Source organism: Drosophila mauritiana, chromosome 2R, assembly GCF_004382145.1.
Source record: "Drosophila mauritiana strain mau12 chromosome 2R, ASM438214v1, whole genome shotgun sequence".
Taxonomy (NCBI): domain Eukaryota; kingdom Metazoa; phylum Arthropoda; class Insecta; order Diptera; family Drosophilidae; genus Drosophila; species Drosophila mauritiana.
The window spans coordinates 1,684,830-1,703,623 of NC_046668.1; the positions used below are offsets into that span (position 1 = coordinate 1,684,830).

The window sequence follows — 18,794 nt, forward strand, 5'->3', positions numbered from 1 at the left end:
GTATGAAGGTTGAGCTTTTAGGAACTATACAAGCTAGAAGGTTGAGATTCAGCATACAGAATCTTGATACAAAGACGCACCGCAAGCTGGTCGACCCACGCCCACTCTAACGCCCACAAACCGCACAAAACTGCCAATCCCACACTTTACATAAATGTGTTGATATTTTTTCCCATATTTATTAGTATTGTAAATTTCTATCGATTTGCTGAAAAAAACCACTCTAACGTCCCAAAGCCGCCAAATCAATAACGACCACACTTTTGAACAATTGAAAATTTTTTTCTTATTTTATTCCCCAAATAAATGATGAAATTTCGCGTTCGCATTCGGGGAACTCTACTGTAGAATTCTCTCTTGTTTTTAAATTATGAATATTAGTACGCGAAAACATTATTTTGCTAGCCAAATCTTTATTGCTGGCAATGTTGCAGCGCGTTCATTTCGAGTGCACCTAAAATAAAATGTTGTGTACTCACTCTCGCACTGTACAACAACTTAGTACACTACCTCTAACTAAGAAAAGTAAAAATGTTGTGCAGTCTTTTCTGGTGTTTTGAATATACTCTACATATTGGAACTGTTAATCTAAATATGACTACATTCATGTAGAAGTCTATTATCAACACTCTGATGACAGATGGGGTAGGGCCTCGTCGATAATTAGATTTTATTTGTCACCGCCAAAGCAATTAGGGGTCTGCTGGCCAATATGTGAACGTGAATGTTTTGGGTGGTTAGTGGGCGTTGCAAAAATTATTCTGGTAAAACGACTGTCTTATAAATAATACTGTTGGGTCATGCAGCCGCAAAAACTGTGCAGTAGACTAATCTCATATTCTTTAATATTGTAAGCCGAATTAGTCAGTGGTAGCAGTTGCGATGCCCATAGTGCAAACCGCTGTTCTCGCACGCATTTATCTGTACGGCGCTCATTCCTTGTTTGTTGTTGTTAGCTACGTTTAGCTTGGGCGCTGCATTTCGGCTGCCTGCCCCGCCAGTTGCCAATTCTTCGTGTTTCGGAAAAGACTAAACTTGTGCATTCTATATAGCTCTTTGTCGGCACTAGCTGCCTTAAACAATTCGCAAAATAATCAGTGTCGTAATATAAACAAACTTTCTTCGGCTTTTTATTATTCGCAACAGCTATTGAAAAAGCTCAATAGCTAAACATTGGTGACCCCGACGTGATCGTGTTAATTTGCATGCATTTATTAATGCACTTATCCCGTTTATAAATAAATATAAATACATTAAATCGCAATCGGTTGAACAAGTGAGTGGTGATTTCGGTGATAGTGGCTGTGCTTAAGCGAGCTAGCATTACATATATACATACATTGCTACATATATCGTTACGTGCATTGACCCCGCTTGCATTTTCGGCGTCTATTTTGTGCTCATCTTCCCGCTGACCCGAATTAAAGGCAATTTGTTGCTATGCCCGCTGAAGGTGAAAAAAAAAACAGGGTGACCTTTTTAAAGCGCAAAGCCAATGCGCTGTTCAGCAGGTTGCAGAGGCTACAAACGTCGCTGTCTAATGAGACGCTTAGCGGATACGACGAACCCACTCTTACGGTGAGGCTGGAGCAGATTGATGAGCTGCAAAGTGCCTTCAATGTTCTGCATACAGAACTGGAGGAATTGGGTTTCGACGAAATTGGCAGTGAAATGAGCGAGTCTTTTGATGAATTCATCGTTGAATTCAAGGCTAGTGTGCGCGCGGAAATAGCCAAACGCAATGTGCATTTCGCGCCGCACTCAACGCTTGCGGAAGGTGTTGTGCTCCACCAGTGTAGTGGTCCTCAAACGCAGCCGCGGCCGAGGCCGATGCCGTTGCCGCCTGTGCAGCTGCCAACGTTTGGCGGAGGCTACGCAAACTGGGCGGATTTATACTCCGTGTTCACGAGCATAATCGACAGCCATCCGGATCTCTCCAACATTGAGAAATTTCAACATCTGCGGTCATGTTTGAGGGATTCAGCGCTGGAACTATCCGATCATTGGAGATTTCAAACAGCAATTACGAAGCGGCTTTAGAATTGTTTCAAAAAAGGTTTGATAATCGGCGTCTCGTTTTTCAGGCGCACATCACTGAGATTCTGGGTTTAAAGGTAGTACGGAATGGTTCAGTGGCATCGCTTCGGGAATTGTCGGACAAGTTTAACGCTCACATTCGTGCGTTGAAGGGTTTGGGCACCACTGAGCAAATCGCTGGCTGCATCATAGTGAAAGTGCTGCTGCAAAAGCTGGATGCGGCGAGCGAAGCTAAGTGGGAGGAGCGCTTGGAGGATCCGGTCTTTGCCAACCTTATTCCGTCGTGGGAATCGATGGCTGCATTCCTGGAACAGCGATGTAGGACTTTGGAGGCCGTGGATTGCGCTATGGCAACCTATGCGCCAGGCGTTCAGGTGGGCAGAAATCGTTCGACGCTAGTTGCTACCACCCAAAATTCTCTTGGTTGCATGCTTTGCCATAGTGCAGAGCATGCCATATATTATTGCCCGCAATTTAGAGACTTAGCGCCAGTAGATCGTCTGCGCGAGGCAAAGAGACTAGCACTTTGCCTAAATTGCCTAAAGGCAGGTCATCAGCTACGTCAATGCAGATCGAGCCGCTGCCGCACCTGTGGAATCAGGCATCATACGCTGCTCCATCTAGATGGTCCGCCTTCCTTGCAGCCACATGGTCCGGTGTCTTCAAGCTCCCACACTGAGCCTTCTGCCCCGCTTTCGACTTCTTCTACTCTAATTGCCAAGGATCTCGGTAGTGACCTTGTGCTGCTAGCCACTGCAACCGTTCTAGTGCAGAATCGATCGGGACTGTTCGTTCCCTGCAGCGCCTTGTTAGATTCTGGCTCTCAACTGCACTTGGTCACCTCTCGGTTTGCAAATCAACTGCAACTTAAGAGGTCGAGGTTGTCCGGCTCCGTCACTGGAATCGGGGATTCCAACTTCGCGACTGATGGATTCTCGGTAGGAATTGCGATTCGGTCTGTCACTTCGGACTTCTCAACGAGCATAACAGCAGTTATCGCTCCCAATATCACGGATCGCCAGCCAAGTTCTAATGTGGACATTGGGGACTGGAAGATTCCAGAAAACCTGCAGCTCGCCGACCCGGAATTTCATAAAGCTCAGCGTGTTAAAATGTTAATAGGAGCTAGCCTGTTTTATGAGCTGCTGTGCGTAGGTCAGATAAAGTTGTTGCTAGGACTGCCCCTGCTTCAAAAAACTCGTCTGGGCTGGGTTGTGTCTGGAGGCTGCGCGCGCCCTTGCGGTAGCGCCTTAATAGCTTCACGCGTTCCTTCTTCAGCCAGCAAGGAAAACATATTTGTGGCAAAAAGGGTTGCTGCCATTCAGGAGCTGACAGATGTCACGGCTTGGCGTTATGTTCCAATAGCGTAAAATCCGGCTGACATCTTATCCAGAGGATCCCTGCCGTCTGAGCTTAGCGAATCGTCACTATCGGCGCATGGACCCGCCTATCTTACGGAGCCTGAAAGAAATTGGCCAACAGCTGTTTGTCCTGTTTGGCTTCGTCGAAGTGTGTTCATCGTAAAGTCGCAGTGCGTGGATGTAATTGCTAGCTCCAAATTTACAAATTTTTACCCCTCACTGCAACGAGTGTTTGCATACATTTACAAATTTTGTAATGGAATTCGTCATCCTGGGCTCACCGTCGCACACATTCAAGAGGGTACTCATATGATGCTGCGGTTGGTGCAGCGCGCGCATTTATGGGAGGACCTGCAGTCCCTAAAAACGCTGGGAAGAGTTTCCTCGTCTAGCCCCATATTATCGCTCTCGCCGTTCCTGGATCAATTTGGACTTCTTAGAGTAGGCGGTCGCCTCCGGAATTCGTCATTGGACTTTGATGGCCGCCACCCAAAATCCTTCCAAGGTCCCATCCGGTGACTCTAGCAATTATCTCGCATTACCATGAAAGCAATCTTCATGCCGGACCTCGAGCTCTTCTGGGTGCAATTCGATCCCAATATTGGCCTATTGGGGGGAGGAAGACGGTTACCAAGGCCGTGAACAGGTGCATCAGATGTTTTCGGATTAAGCCGCGGCTGATAGAGCACATAATGGCGGACCTTCCCAAGGAGCGCTTGGAAGGATCTCACGCTTTTGAGGTTGCTGGTATAGACTTCTGTGGACCCTTCTCTCACAAGTCGGATACTCGAAACAAGCCCGCGGTTAAATGCTACGTCTGCGTATTTAGATGCTTTGCAACCAAGGCAGTGCACCTGGAGCTGATCAAGGATCTCTCGACAGTTGCGTTTCTGTGCGGAATCAAGAGGTTCATATGCACCCGGCGGAAGCCGAAGCAAATTTGGTCAGACAACGCCACCAACTTTGTCGGCGCCAAAAATGAACTTCTGGAACTTCGAAGGTTATATCTCAGCAGCGAGCATCAAGGCTCCGTTCAGAATTTTTGCCTTTCGGAGACGATTGACTGGCGGTTCATCCCTGCACGGTCGCCCCATTTCGGTGGACTTTGGGAAGCAGCGGTGAAAACGGCCAAACATCATTTCTACCGCGCTGTGGGTACGGCGGTTCTGACCTTCGACGAGCTGAGGACGCTGGTGTGCCACATCTCGGCAGTTATTAACTCCAGACCTTTAGTTCCCATTTCAGAGAACCCTGCCGATCTGGATGTCCTCACTCCGGCGCATTTTCTCAATGGTGGTCCGCCTTCGTCGTTTGACGAGCCAGATATAACGGGCCTAAACTATAATCGGCTTGACTCTTGGCAGCGCATCTCCTTTCTTCAGCAAATATTTTGGTCGCGATGGAAGGAAGAAAACTTGACGTTGCTCCAGCAGCGTTCCAAGTGACGCACCCCAAAGCCTGGCGTAGCCGTGGACAACGTCGTTCTTGTTAAGGACGAGAATCTACCCCCAATGAGATGGCCTTTGGCGAGAGTCACGCAGTTGATTCCTGGCAGAGACGGCGTCGCTCGAGTTGCAGAATTGAGGACCGCGTCTGGAGTAATAAGGCGGGCAGTGAACAAGCTGTGTCTGCTTCCCCTTGAGGACTCTGTTGGAAGCCAAGCTTCCAACGGGGGGAGGATTTATCTGTACGGCGCTCATTCCTTGTTTTTTTTTGTATCTACCAACGTTAAGCTTGGGCGCTGTATTTCGGCTGTCTGTCCCGCCAGTTGCCAATTCTTCGTGTTTCGGAAAAGACTAAACTTGTGCATTCTATATAGCTCTTTGTCGGCCCTAGCTGCCTTAAACAATTCGCAAAATAAACAGTGTCGTAATATAAACAAACTTTCTTCGGTTTTTTATTATTCGCAACAGCTATTGAAAAAGCTCAATAGCTAAACATATACAAAAATTATATATAATTTCGATTTGAAATCGAAAAATCGGAGCTCCGGTTTTCGAAATCGTAAGAATTTTTCAATTTGTAAAACGGCATCAGATCTTATTTACAAATGGAAAAATAGAGTCCCCAGTAGTCTCTTGATGTTTCTTAAACATCCACATCATTCTAAAAAATTTATTTCTTACCCCACCTCAAATTTGACAAACAAAGTTTTGCCGTTGGCAAGAAAATGTTTCAATTTGTCGACGTACGTCGACAAAAGTTATCGGAAAGACTGCCATACTGTTGATGAAACGAAACCGGCAGGCATAAATGCTTATAAAATATGAAGGAATTCATTAATTAATTTATAGGAGAGCCGAAAGTTTCTTTGTAAATAATGCTATGTAATTTAAATACTTAAATGGTCAAATTGGAGTAAAAAAGTAATTGCGAGCGGAATTAAAACTATGAAAAGCTTGGCCGGTCTATTGTATGGAAAACAGTTTAAACAGCTGTTTAGTGTTTAGAAAACATTGCGATTGTTAATGTACCAATAAATTCATTTTTTACGATAAATAAAATGGAATTGACCGGATAGTCGGGCCATAGATGAAAAATATAATGCAATATTTTAATATTACTACATTACAAAATATATAGAACTGTATAAATAATAGTACGTTGTTTTAATACATCTTTTGACGCGTTAACTTACCATTCGTCTTCCGATTATTACAAATTTTAGACTTCCTGAAAGCCAAACCTTTTTTGCCATCATTTATCCGACGTCTTTGATATATGACATCCCGATACCATTGTGCCAAATAAAAATGTCTAGCATAATCCCAGATTAAGTTTTCTTCTTGAGCATTTACAGCTAGAAAGTCGAGAAGAATCTTTTGCAAAAAATCTGTTCGCTGCTCCTCGGGCTCTAGTTCAAATTGATCCTGCAATGTACGATCGTAAGATATTTTTGTTAACAGTAAATCCGATATGATTACTTACATTGTTTGATGTTACATCTCCCTCCTTTTCTTGCTCTAATTTGATGGATTGAATCATTGAATCAATAATGTTAACTCTACACCGAGATTCCACTGTGTCTTTTCGCAATCGAGCAGCTACTATGCCCAGGTAATCCAATGATACCAAACGAATGCTTTGTTCTATACCCTTATCAGAAACGTATCGAACCAGCATAGTTCCCAACAGCGAAAGCAATAATTCAGATGCAGGCCATTCAGGCTTATTCACGGTGGCCAGTAAATCATGAATAAAATTTTCAAACAGAGGTCGAAAATCAGTTTCATTAGACCGAGATTTGCATTTGTTAAGGAAAGTTGTTAAGAAATTTCCACCAATGCTGACAGCTACATCATATTTTTGTAAAACGAGTAGATCCTGACTAGGCTGAAGCAATTTTTTTCCTTCTTCATCAAAAGAATTTCCCTCTTGTGGTTTGTTACTAAATTTGCCACTATCACAAAGGGAATCCGGTAAAATCGTGGCGCATTGAATTAATTGCAATACAAGTGCTGTAACCATTTGAATATTTCCGCCATTGTTTGTAAGTTTATATGGGCGAAGATTTTTTTTTGACGAAGGTAACCGATCAATAGATGTCAAAATGTCGCCTAAGATACTGTTTCTTATTTTATCGTATCTTTCCTTGCGAAAAATCTGAAATGTAATAAATAATATTTTGTAATATATTATTAGCGCACCGCTGACCGTGTATTGTACGGCTCGATTCGCGAGAAGATTGAGGCGATTAATAAAAAAAAATACGGCAACGAGGAACTATATAAATATTAGAAAGATCTAATTATGCGTTAAAAAGTAAGAATTAATTGCTTTAAGAGCGCTAGAGTCAGGACTAAAGAAAACTCTGTAAGGGTCATGCAACTCATAGTTAGATTTACAATAATTAAAGATTAATGGTATGTAGCTTCTAATGAATCTACTTGGAACAGGTAAGTGTAGCCGGTCAACCATGTCCGGACTATCAACATCACCACGAATAAGCTTACAAATAAAGACTGTTCCAAGCATCGGTCTACGGTTAGCTAGGGAAGGTAAATTAATTAACATTAGTTACTAGAATAAGGAGGTAATATAAGGTTTGCATCCTAATTTAAGCGCCGTAAACTACTAAGCAGTAAGTTGGGCCGATTCAGTACAGTCCGAGTAAATTACGTATTGACTACTCCAAACAGGTGATCCATACTCAAGGATCGGACGGACTAGCGTAATGAATAAGGTTTTGGTTGTCAAATTCATCAAATTCCTTTGACCACATTTTTATAAAACCATGCACACCCCTGGCCTTATTGACAATAGACGAAATATGGTCAGAAATACGATCTGAAAATGTTTGATCTTTCAATAATAAGCCTGAGCCAGTAGAGTCGCTCTCTTATCTTCTAAAAAAATTAAAATAATATTACACCAGTATCCCGTAGAGTTCCGTGGGGGAACCAGGAACTTTCTTTACTAAAAAAAATCTAAAAGCATTTAACCACAACAAACCATGATACAAAAATAATAGACACTTGTCCAAGCTAAGTGCCCCATTTTCACCAATAAAAACCAATCCAATTAAAAAATTCTACTTCTAGATATAGCTACCAACACATCTCTAACAAAATACAATAACTCTAGAACACCCTTCACAACTTTCGAACGACTCTTTCAATCCCTAAAAAATTCTATTCCCAACCAAAAATTCCTTTACACAGATAGATGGAATAGAAAGCTATAGTGTAACAAGCGAAACCAGCAAAATCAAATTTGGAATTCTGCACCATTCTTTTCAAGCGAAATAATATACATAAAGGAAGCAGTTAAGAAGCTACCACACCGAATTACTCCTACAACACCACAACCCGCACCAGGAAAACCCAAACACTTATTAGCAGACTCAGACTTGGACACACCAATGCCCACTACATGAACAGATCCCTCACCAGCATATGCTCTCTTTGCAACCATCATCTGGGCTGGGAGAAAGCGAAGAGCTTTACAGCCAGGAGCTCTCTCCTACGCATACAGTTACAGCCGACGACTTTATGTGTGCACAAGTATGCTCATGCATTGTAAATTTCATAAAATATGCCCTTTACTTTAGAAGTTCTTAGACTTTAAATCTTTATTCTCTATTCTTTTCATATTTTTGACATTTTTATTTATTTTATAAATTTTTACTTTCTACTATGTATTATTTATATGAAATATATTTTTTTCTCAATGTAATGACTTTTTTTATGTTTTAAATTACAGTAGTTATAATAATTTCATTTGTATTTCCTTTGTATTAAATAGTATATTTATTAAGTCATTTGACTTAATAATACTGTATGTAAGTGACCCACTTTAATTATTTAAATTTCAAATAAGATTCAGTTGTAATGTCCTGTCTGTGGTGTTCCTTGGATACCGATTATTATATAGATGTATTACAAATTTTTATTAATTATCAACAAAAATGTTGTGTAAACGTACAAGCTTGATTTCCAACTATTTTATTAAAAAGTATTTACACGACATGAATGTGCTAATGTGTGACCGTCTTATAATAAACTTATAATACCTAACATGCCCATTCTTCTTAGTTTTGCTTATATATGTATATATGTATATACCAATATAACATATTCATATTTGTATAAAACAAATATATCTTAAGTTATTAAAAATATACGCCTTTTACACATATTTTTTTAGTTTTCATTTAAATTTCAATTGCTTTTCACATTTTGTTTTACATTTTTATTTCGATTATATTTTTAAATTAAATTTTATCATTAGACATTCTGAATAGACTTCACTACGATTGTTTAATGTTTTCATTACATTTTTCATTTGATATGTTTTCATGAATGTTATTATCGACACCGGTGTTTTGCTTTTCATATTCATTTAATTTTACATTTTCTTGATTTCTTATTTGATTTAGATGGCGTTTTGTTTCTCGGTTGTTGTGCTAAAAGATGCAATAATATGATCGAGATCCAAGTCTTTCGCTTACAACTGCTTGAGTCCAACCCAACCTGCCTTGTTCGGTTTTTTATAGTCCCTGACCATAACTTTTCGACCTTTCGAAAAACGAACATTTCTATTACCTTTTTTATTTCTAATAATTTTGCCTTGTTGTTGTTTTGTGTTCTTTCACCAAAGGTGGTTTCAATAACGAAAATGTGTTTTCAACATTCGACCTAGAAATAATTTAGCAGGTGATTCCCCAGTTGTACGATGAATTGTGTTCCTATAATCCATAAGAAATCTATTTAATGTGATGTCAAAATCACAGTTTTTGTCAAAATTTGTTGAAAATATATATGTAATAAAGTCAATGCACTCTGTCTCCCTCTTTTGGTCGCGGTAACCTGAAGCTTTTTTCTCTTATTGTGAGACTCTCTTTAGCATGTAATTTGGCTGCCTGCGTGCAGTAATATTGTACTCAAGATCAGTCACAATAAATATTTGAATCGAATAGGTTATGGGCCCAGCTCACGCGGACATAAAAGTGAATACTTCTAAACGAATTAGAATATTCGGCATCTTTAAATATTGTGATTCAAATTCAACAATTTAATACGAAAAAAATTATCGAAGTAAAAATGAGTTCATCAATAAACCAAATAGAAAAACTTGATGTATTTTGTACTTGAATTATGGGGGGTACTGTGTGGACGTGTGGTTAAAAACGAAAATGATAGTGCTGAGCTAAAGGCTTTGTTCGACGCGAAGGACGAAAAAGCATTTGCAAGTATAATGCTATGCATTAAGACATCCCACATTAAAACAGTGAGACGGCTGTAGAGGCATGGCAAAGGCTTGGTGAAATCCACACCCCCTCAGGACCGGCACGTCGTATATGTTTGCTAAAGCAGTTGTTGCACATGAAAATGTCTGAAACAGAAGTTGTTTCAAGTCATGTGAACAATTTATGTGCGGTTGTCGAAAAACTAAAAGAAATCCAATTGGTGATCCAAGAAGAGGTCCTAAGTATTCTCCTGTTGTCCAGTTTGCCGGAATCGTTTGAAAATTTCGTAGTTGCAATAGAAACGCGCGATGAGTTACCCACATTGAAAATGTTAAAAATAAAATTACAAGAGGAAGGGCACAGGCGTATGGCAAATGAAAGTGCATTCGGAATTGGAATTCGGTCTGCGAAACAAAAACCGAAAAGTGACATGTAGAAGAGTGTGCAAGTAAATAATCGGCAACTGCCTAACGGAAAAAGAACAGTTAATTGTTTGAATTGTGGTCGCAGCGGCCACAAAGCTGTAAACTGTAGGCAAAGGAAAGGAGAACATAGAGAGAGCGAAAACTTAAATACCGAGAAATCATTCTCTGTGCTCTGTTCAACTGTACAGCTTGGCGAATTGCCAAAAAATATGTGGTGCCTTGATTCAGGAGCAACGGCTCATTTGTGCAGTGAGAGAGCGATGTTTAAAAACTTCAGAGAGCATAAAGAGCGCATTCTTTTGGCTGACAATAAATATATTATGGCTGACGGTCGTGGTACAGTGAAAATAACCTGTCGCGTGTCGTTCGAAAACGGGCGCTGAATTTTAAAGAATGATAAGAATAAAGTTGTTTTGATTGCTGAACAGCAAAGTGATTTGTTTCTGTTCCAAAATGAAAGAAAAGTTGAAAGTGCATGTTTCGTTGCACAGACAAATTTAATCAGAAAGTGGCACTAGAGATTCGGTCATTTAAACTTTGTAACTTGATCAAAATGATCAAACAAGAAATGGTACTCGGACTAAAGAAAAAATATTTAAGTGGCGCAAAAGAAAATGACTGTTTGAGTTGCGCAAAAAGCAAAATATGTGTGAAGAGTTTTCCAAGAGCCTCTGGAAATCGCACAAATGAAGTACTGGAGCTAGTGCATAGTGATATCTGTGGTCCAATGCAAGCGACGTCTGTGGAGGTGCACGCTATTTTGTCATAGATAGATAGATATTTCACAAAGACGAGAGATGAAATACTGGCCAAATTCAAGGAGTTTAAAGCATTTGCCGAAAACCAAAGCGGCAAGAAGTTGAAAGCATTAAGGAGCGACAACGAGCCTGAGTATTTGAGTAAAGCGTTTCAATCTATCTTGACAGAAAACGGCATAAAGAGACAATTGACGGTACCGCACACCCCACAACAAAACGGTGTAGCGGACGCGCTAACCGAACCCTGGTCGAGATGACAAGGACTATGATGATTCACGCAGGCGTCGGCGACTCACTATGGGCTGAGCTGAAGCTATCAATACTGCTGCTTATCTACGCAATCCGTTCGAGTCTTGGACTGGAAGAAAGCCATATGTGTCCCACCTGAAGATATTTGGGTCGAAGGCTGCGAAGGGCGAAGCAAATATTTTGGTTGGATACTCTGATGCTTCTAAGGGATGCTTCAATCCTACCAGGAAGAATGTCTATGTTGCTAGTGACGTAATTGTATTTGAAAACGACAAGGATGATGGTATGACGGCAGGGCAAACAGTATCTTCTCCCGATATTCAACTTGTGGAGATGCAGCACCTTCCAATCTGTGTTGCTAAGGGTAAGAAACAAGATGATGTTTTCCAGGTGTCAGATGAACCCGATTACGACGTAGCGTCTGTCGAGCAACACGATTCAGAAGGAGTAGCGTCATCCACTGAAGACAATGAAGCCACCGAAGTCAGAGGACGTGGACGGACGAAGAAGATTTACACTTGTAAACCTGGAAGACTGCGAAAACAATACAACATGGTCAACGGCATGAGTACGGATGAGGTTCCGATTCCAACAAACGTCAAGGAGGCTTTAACCATAAGAAACTCTGAGGAATGGAGAACCTCAATGCACAAGGAGTTGGAGAGCCTACGTGCGAATAAAACCTGGTCATTGGTGGATTTGCCGGCAGGTGAGAAGCACCAAATGGACGTCTCGTCTGCATATTTGAATGGTGATCTTCACGAAACGGTATATATGAGGCAGCCAGAGGGATTCATCGATGAACGATATCCGAAGAAGGTGCTGAGGCTACACAAATCTATATATGGACTGAAGCAGAGCGGCCGAGAATGGAATAAACTACTGAATGAAGTACTGAAAAGGATTGGGTTTTCTCCATGCCCTAGCGAGTCATGTGTTTACACCCGTAATTCTGGAAAAAGTAAGAACCTTGTTGTAGTATACGTAGATGACCTTATCATAGCCAGTTCAAGCAAGGAGGAACTGTGCGATATTAAAGCATCAATTTCAAAAGAATTCGATGTCGTAGACGGGGGCGAGCTAAGTCATTACCTGGGTATCGAAATTGAACGTGACGGAGAAACTGGTGGCATCAGGATTGGCCACAAGCAGTATATTGAGAGCCTTCTCAATGATTACTCAATGCAGGATTGTAAGCCGAATCTCATCCCACTGGAAGCAGGTCGATTGTCAGAAGGTGAATCAAGTCAGCTATCAATCGCGATTGGCTCATTAATGTATCTGGCAATCACAACTCGACCTGATATTATGCATTCGGTTATTAAACTATCACAACGGAACGCTGACCCACATAAAGAGCACGAAGCCGGTGCAAAGCGAGTTCTGCGATACTTGAGAGGCACAGCTGATTTGCAGTTACACTACGAGCGTACTGGTGTGCCTATACATTGCTATGTTGACGCGGATTGGGCTGGTGACACCACGGACCGAAAATCCTTTACTGGATGGGCATGTATTGCTGCAGGAGCTGCCTTTACGTGGGACTAAAAGAAACAATAAGTTGTTTCTCTAAGCAGCACAGAGTCAGAGTATGTGGCACTTTCCATGGCAGCGAAGGAAGTGGCGTATGTTCAGAAATTGGTCAACCAAATGGGTTTTGGTGAAACCCAGGCAACTAAGGTTTATATCGACAACCAGAGTGCCCAGTGCACGTAGTAAGCATATAGACATAAAATATCATTATATCAGACAACTGTATAAGAACAATATAATAGAAGTTAATTATGTACCCACAGAAAACATGATAGCAGATGTTCTACCCAAAAATTTGAATAGATATAAACATGAAAAGTGTATCCAAGGGATGGGTTTAAAATAACAGAATAATGTATTTTGATTTTGGAATTAAGATAAAAAATATCTGTAAGGGTTGACATATTGCATTGAGATGTAGTGTTGAAAATATGTATGTGTCGAAGAGTCATCAGGATGCCCTTCTCCCTCTGCACTACACTCGTTATGGTTCGCGCGACGTTTCCTGGCGCTTGAGCGAAGCATGTCTGTTATGCACAACGATCGAAAACTGACTGACTGATCTCTTCTTCACAAAATCAGAATTATGCGTAGTCCTTGACTTTACATGCAATACCAACACAATTATAACAGTTGTTCTAGTCCGCATACACCAATACTTATGCACACCGCATTCTTCTGTATGCTTCTCGTTTTCGTACAGACATCTACTTCCCCCCGCTCCTACCCGCGACCAGGCTACGTTCGGCAGAAACTCTAACGGTTGTCTGCCGCGCATCAGAAAAATAAAAAGAGGCGCCTGCATGGCGCGTGCCAAACAGAAACACGAAATTACGTCTCATTTAAATGATCTGCGACATATGTAATAAAGTCAATGCACAGTTTCTCCCTCTTTTGGTCGCGGTAACCAAAAGCTTTTTTCTCTTATTGTGAGACTCTCTTTAGCATGTAATTTAGCTGCCTGCGTGCAGTAATATTGTACTCAAGATCAGTCACAATAAATATTTGAAGCGTATAAAATTCATGCTTGCATAAAGCGACTTTTTTACTGTTTTGACGACATTCCCTGCTTGGTCATTAGTTGCTGGATGACCAGTCGAGGTCAATATGTGATTTATACCATTTTAAATTCATCAGACGTGAATTGTCTTACGTTATCGGAAACTAATGTATCAAATAAACCATTTCTACAGAACAAATTTCGTAATTTAGATATTGTGAATGATGATGTAATGTCTTTGTCTTGAAAACCTCAAGCCATTTGGAATATAAACAAACTACAACCATTAGGTAATTATTTTTTATTGGCCCTGCAAAATCTACATGGATTCTGCTCCTGTCCATCTGCTTCAGTTCATTTGTTTTCGAAGGAATTATTGAAGATTTTTCTGGGCTTGGTTGTTGCTCCTGGAACGGAACATTTTGATTTTCACCATACCAAGATGTGACTTATAAAATTATTGTAGAATCTTTTGCCTAAATTTAGTAGGGATAACATTATACAGTCATATTCTACAGACAATCCATTGGCCTTATTGATGAAGCTACCAAATATATTTTTATTTAATTTTTGTAGTGATCCAAATTTTACAGATTCACAAACTTTTGACAAGATCGAATCACGTCGTGTTTCACGAGCAATACTCATGAAATTCAATTTGCATGGACTGTTTGAGTGTATAAAGTTCACATAATTAAAATCATCATCATTCTTATCAATCACTCCGATTTGCGGAATTCTTGACATTCTGCTTCATTCGAAAAACCTTTAAAAACCCTTTAATATGTTCAATGCTGAATTGAAAACCTGATAAGATGAATGCCCATCATTGCAATCGTGCAGATGCCATAAGTGGCAATCCTTTCTTTTCTCCAAATATACCTAACAGAGGTTTGTGATCAGTTTTCAAAATGAATTTCACACCTAACAGATATTGTTTCAATTTCATTACGCTATATACAATAGCAAGAGGTTCTTTATCAAGTGTGCTGTAATTGATTTCACTATTTGATAGTGGCCTTGAAATGAATGCAATTGGTTTTAGACCATCTGAGAATTTGTGTGCTAAAACACCTGAAGCTTCATAAAAACTAGCATCTTTCGTAAGTACAATTGGTAAGTCAGGATTATAGTGAACTAACACCTGATCAGAAGTTATCTGTACTTTTATTTTGTTGTATGAGTTTTCACAACTATCGGACCATTGAAATTTTGCGTCTTTTTGCAATAATTTATACAACGGACTCATTATCTGTGCAAAATTATTTACAAATTTTGAAGAGTAATTAGTCATTCCTATGAAAGCTCGAAGCTTTGATATATTTTAAGGTGTCGGTGCCGATAACACACATGATACCCTGTCTACCCTTTGCAAACGAGCTCCAGACACAGTAATCTCGTCTTGATTAACTACTATGCCTTGCATGCCTTGAAACAATCTTTCCATTGTCTTTTGGAAAATAGCTGCTGCTGTCTTTATACCAAAAGGTAATCGCTTTACTTTCAAAAGACCAATGTGTGTGCTCCAAGTACATCTTAGTTGAGATTCCCCATCTAAGTGTAACTGATTATATGCGTTGCTTAAATCAAGCTTTGTATTTAATGTGCCTTCTTGAAGTGCTGCAAATATGTCGTCTATTCTCGGTAATGGGTATCTAAAATCAATCAGACATAAAGTAACTTTATAATCACCACATATTCTAATATCACCATCGGGTTTTAAAATTGGCACCAATGGAGTTCCCCAATCAGAACTGTCAACGTGCTCTAAAACACCTAAGTCAATAGTCTAAGTCTTATCTTATGTTCAATTTTATCTTTCCATGCTAGTGGTAACTGCCTTGGCTTGAAAAATATTGCTTTAGAGCCATGTTCTAAATTCAATGTAGCTTTACTAGCGTTGAATGAAACTAAATCGGTTTAAAATACTTCCGAAAATTCATTTTTAATTTGTTCTGTAACTACAGAGTACTGCTCGTTCACATTTATGCTGTTTACCTGTACTAAATCAAAGCTAAAGGCTCTTAAAAATGTCCTACCACGCAAAGCTGGACTCGTTGTATTTGTAAATACGACTATCATTTGTTTTTTTATGCCTCGATATTCAATCATTGCATCGTACTCACCAACAATTTCGATAGTGTCAACATTATAATTTACAAACGTCACTTTACATTTTCTTAGTGTCCGCTTCATATTTGCTTTTTCATATGTTGCTTTTGGAATCAATGTGCAAGGTGCACCAGTGTCGCAAACAACATTCATGTGAAAGAGATCGAGAGATTAAAGTTATCGCGGTTGCTTCTATGTACGTAGTTCACGTTCTCTTTAGCTCTCTTAGCGGTAATCTTCGTCTCCATTATCATTGCTTTTCTCAATGCGTCCGACAGAGATAGATGCTCGTCTTCTTCACAAAACCGTTTAAAAATTGCACTTGGAAGACTCATGATGAATTGTTTTAAAACAGATGTTCCAGATGTTGTCCAAACTTGCAATTTAATGCTAACTGACACGTGCATACCAACTTCCAACGGTTTCATTTTCACTTCATTTTTCAGTGTACGGTACTGATCCAATAGATTTTAGTAACAATGCCTGTTGAATGCTTTCTTCACTGAGATTTAATTCGCACAAATGGATATCAAATTTTTCTTTCCATATCGAAAATGGTTCACTTTCTGGATTGAATTCAGGAATGCTGATCATTTGGCAGAATTTCGTCTTCTAGCACAAGCACTCACACATATACACGTTCACGTCTATTGTTTCTAATCACACAATCATGTAAATTCTATTTTCTTTCAGTTTTACCCGAGCGGAGAGAGGGCAATTTTGGCCGTCACCTAAAAAAAGTGGATGCATAGTGCAAAACCAATGTATGGCCGTTACTCATCTTGTTATTCTAATGCCTTTGATTTTACCATTTCTTTAGATTTTTCGGAAAAGCATTGATTGATGACGTTGCTGAATCTCTTAGTTGTTCTGCAAGGTTCCAATGTTCTATACGCTTATTTTCGTAACTTACATGAACAAGATCAGGCGATTCAGTTGGCGCGTCAGAGTCATTTTCACTTCCGGTTATACTAAAATTCCAAATCAAATGACTGAATGTACGTATAAAACACCTTTCCTCCAAAAAATAACACACAATATATACAGTAAAATTAGTTGTGATATTTTTAAGTCGAACTAATGTCCCGTCAGTTGACTAAGGACAACGCTAAGAAATAAAAAATTATCGGGGAAATAGTTTTCACGTCTTTATTCTTTTGATCTCAGCTTAAGACTTAATATCAAATGTAAATTTGATTGAGGAGAAGCCTCAGTATTTTAATAATAATTGTATTTCGGGAGAGCCTCGCTCTTGGATTCTTAGGATTAGGAAATGGTTAAAAAAGAGCAGTCAAATCGGCTTAGGTAAGGCTTTAGGATGTTTACAAGAACGGCTATTAGACCGGCTTTATTAGAAACGGATGCTGCGCAGCTGGGACATTATTATATAAGTTAGCACCAAAAGAATTCGCAACAACAATCTGCGAAGGCTTACACGCGCATCTGGCCGTGCACCTGCAGTAGCCAATAAATGCAAGATCAGCGTCTGGAGCGCTTCCGTGGGAGCGACGATGGCAGAGCCAACAACGGAGTTGGCACTCACGATAGCAGAAGCAGCGACGGTAGTTCCGATTTTTGTCAAAATAAAGACGGGCCACCGGTCCTAATTACCTTCTTGTGAAAATAAACAAACGATTACTTTAACTGGCGCCCAACGTTAAAAGGGTCCTGCCGCGGAAAAAATCCTTCGTCGTAACAAAAATCCAGTAAGTGCACCCCATAGGCTGCACCGGTTCGCGAACGATAAAAACAACAAAAACAAACAAATACAACAAATCTGTAAGAGCACCCAATTGGCTGCCAAGATCACCGTGGGACGGATCCTGCACAAAAGGACTCACTTACATCGGCCTGAAGGCAATCGCCGCAGACGACTGGACGGAAGTGTTACGAAGGTACCCCAGTAGCCCCCAGGAGCAAGAAGGAAGAATACCAAATAACCGGTTCAGGATGTATTTTATACTGTAAGTTAAGCAAGTTAAGAGATAAGAATAAAAAAAAAACGCAAGTGTAAAACATACAAAATCTATACGAAAAGTGAAAAATCTATAGGAGAAATAATCTAAAAATATAAAATATAAAACAAAAAGTAAAGGAAAAAATACTTGTAAAACAGACAAAATTAAAATTTAAATCTAAAATTTTCTAACAAAAATTTAAGGAAAAAATATTTGAAACATACAAAATTTATATGAAATAAATTTTTTTTTTAAAAGAAAAATATTTGAAAAAAATTTTAAATCTATACGAGAAACACTTTGAAAAAATATTAAGAAAAAATATTTTATAAATAATCATGGCAAACCCAAACAATCTACTTAGGCCTGCCCTACTTAATAATAACACTGGCCCCGAAGTAAACCAAGCCCTTAACATAGCCAATATGCAGGGACAAATTCAGGAAATAGTAGAGAGAATTTTGAACCAAAAATTAAACTCATACACTGCACCACTACTTGATCAAGCAGTCTATATCAATAATGTTAATATGAGTGAATTAAAACGACTCCCAGATATAGTAAAGTGTTTAAGGGAATTTTCTGGCCAAGCAGGAGAATTTAGCTCATGGAGAAAAAGCGTAGAGAATATTAAAAATATATTCATCATTAGCAGGATCCCCCAAATATTACG

At 39.7% G+C, this 18,794-nt stretch overlaps 1 protein-coding gene across 3 annotated transcripts in view; it reads right to left on the bottom strand.

Moving 5' to 3' along the window:
* LOC117136631 (nipped-B protein) overlaps positions 1-18,794 on the bottom strand; it is a 57,863-nt gene that overhangs the window by 13,676 nt on the left and 25,393 nt on the right. For all 3 annotated transcript variants that reach the window (XM_033297619.1, XM_033297620.1, XM_033297618.1), the window contains 2 exons: positions 6,327-7,001; positions 6,037-6,268 (listed from right to left, as the gene is read on the bottom strand). In XM_033297619.1, the coding sequence (XP_033153510.1) occupies positions 6,037-6,268; positions 6,327-7,001 (907 nt within the window). The remainder of the gene's footprint in view (positions 1-6,036; positions 6,269-6,326; positions 7,002-18,794) is intronic.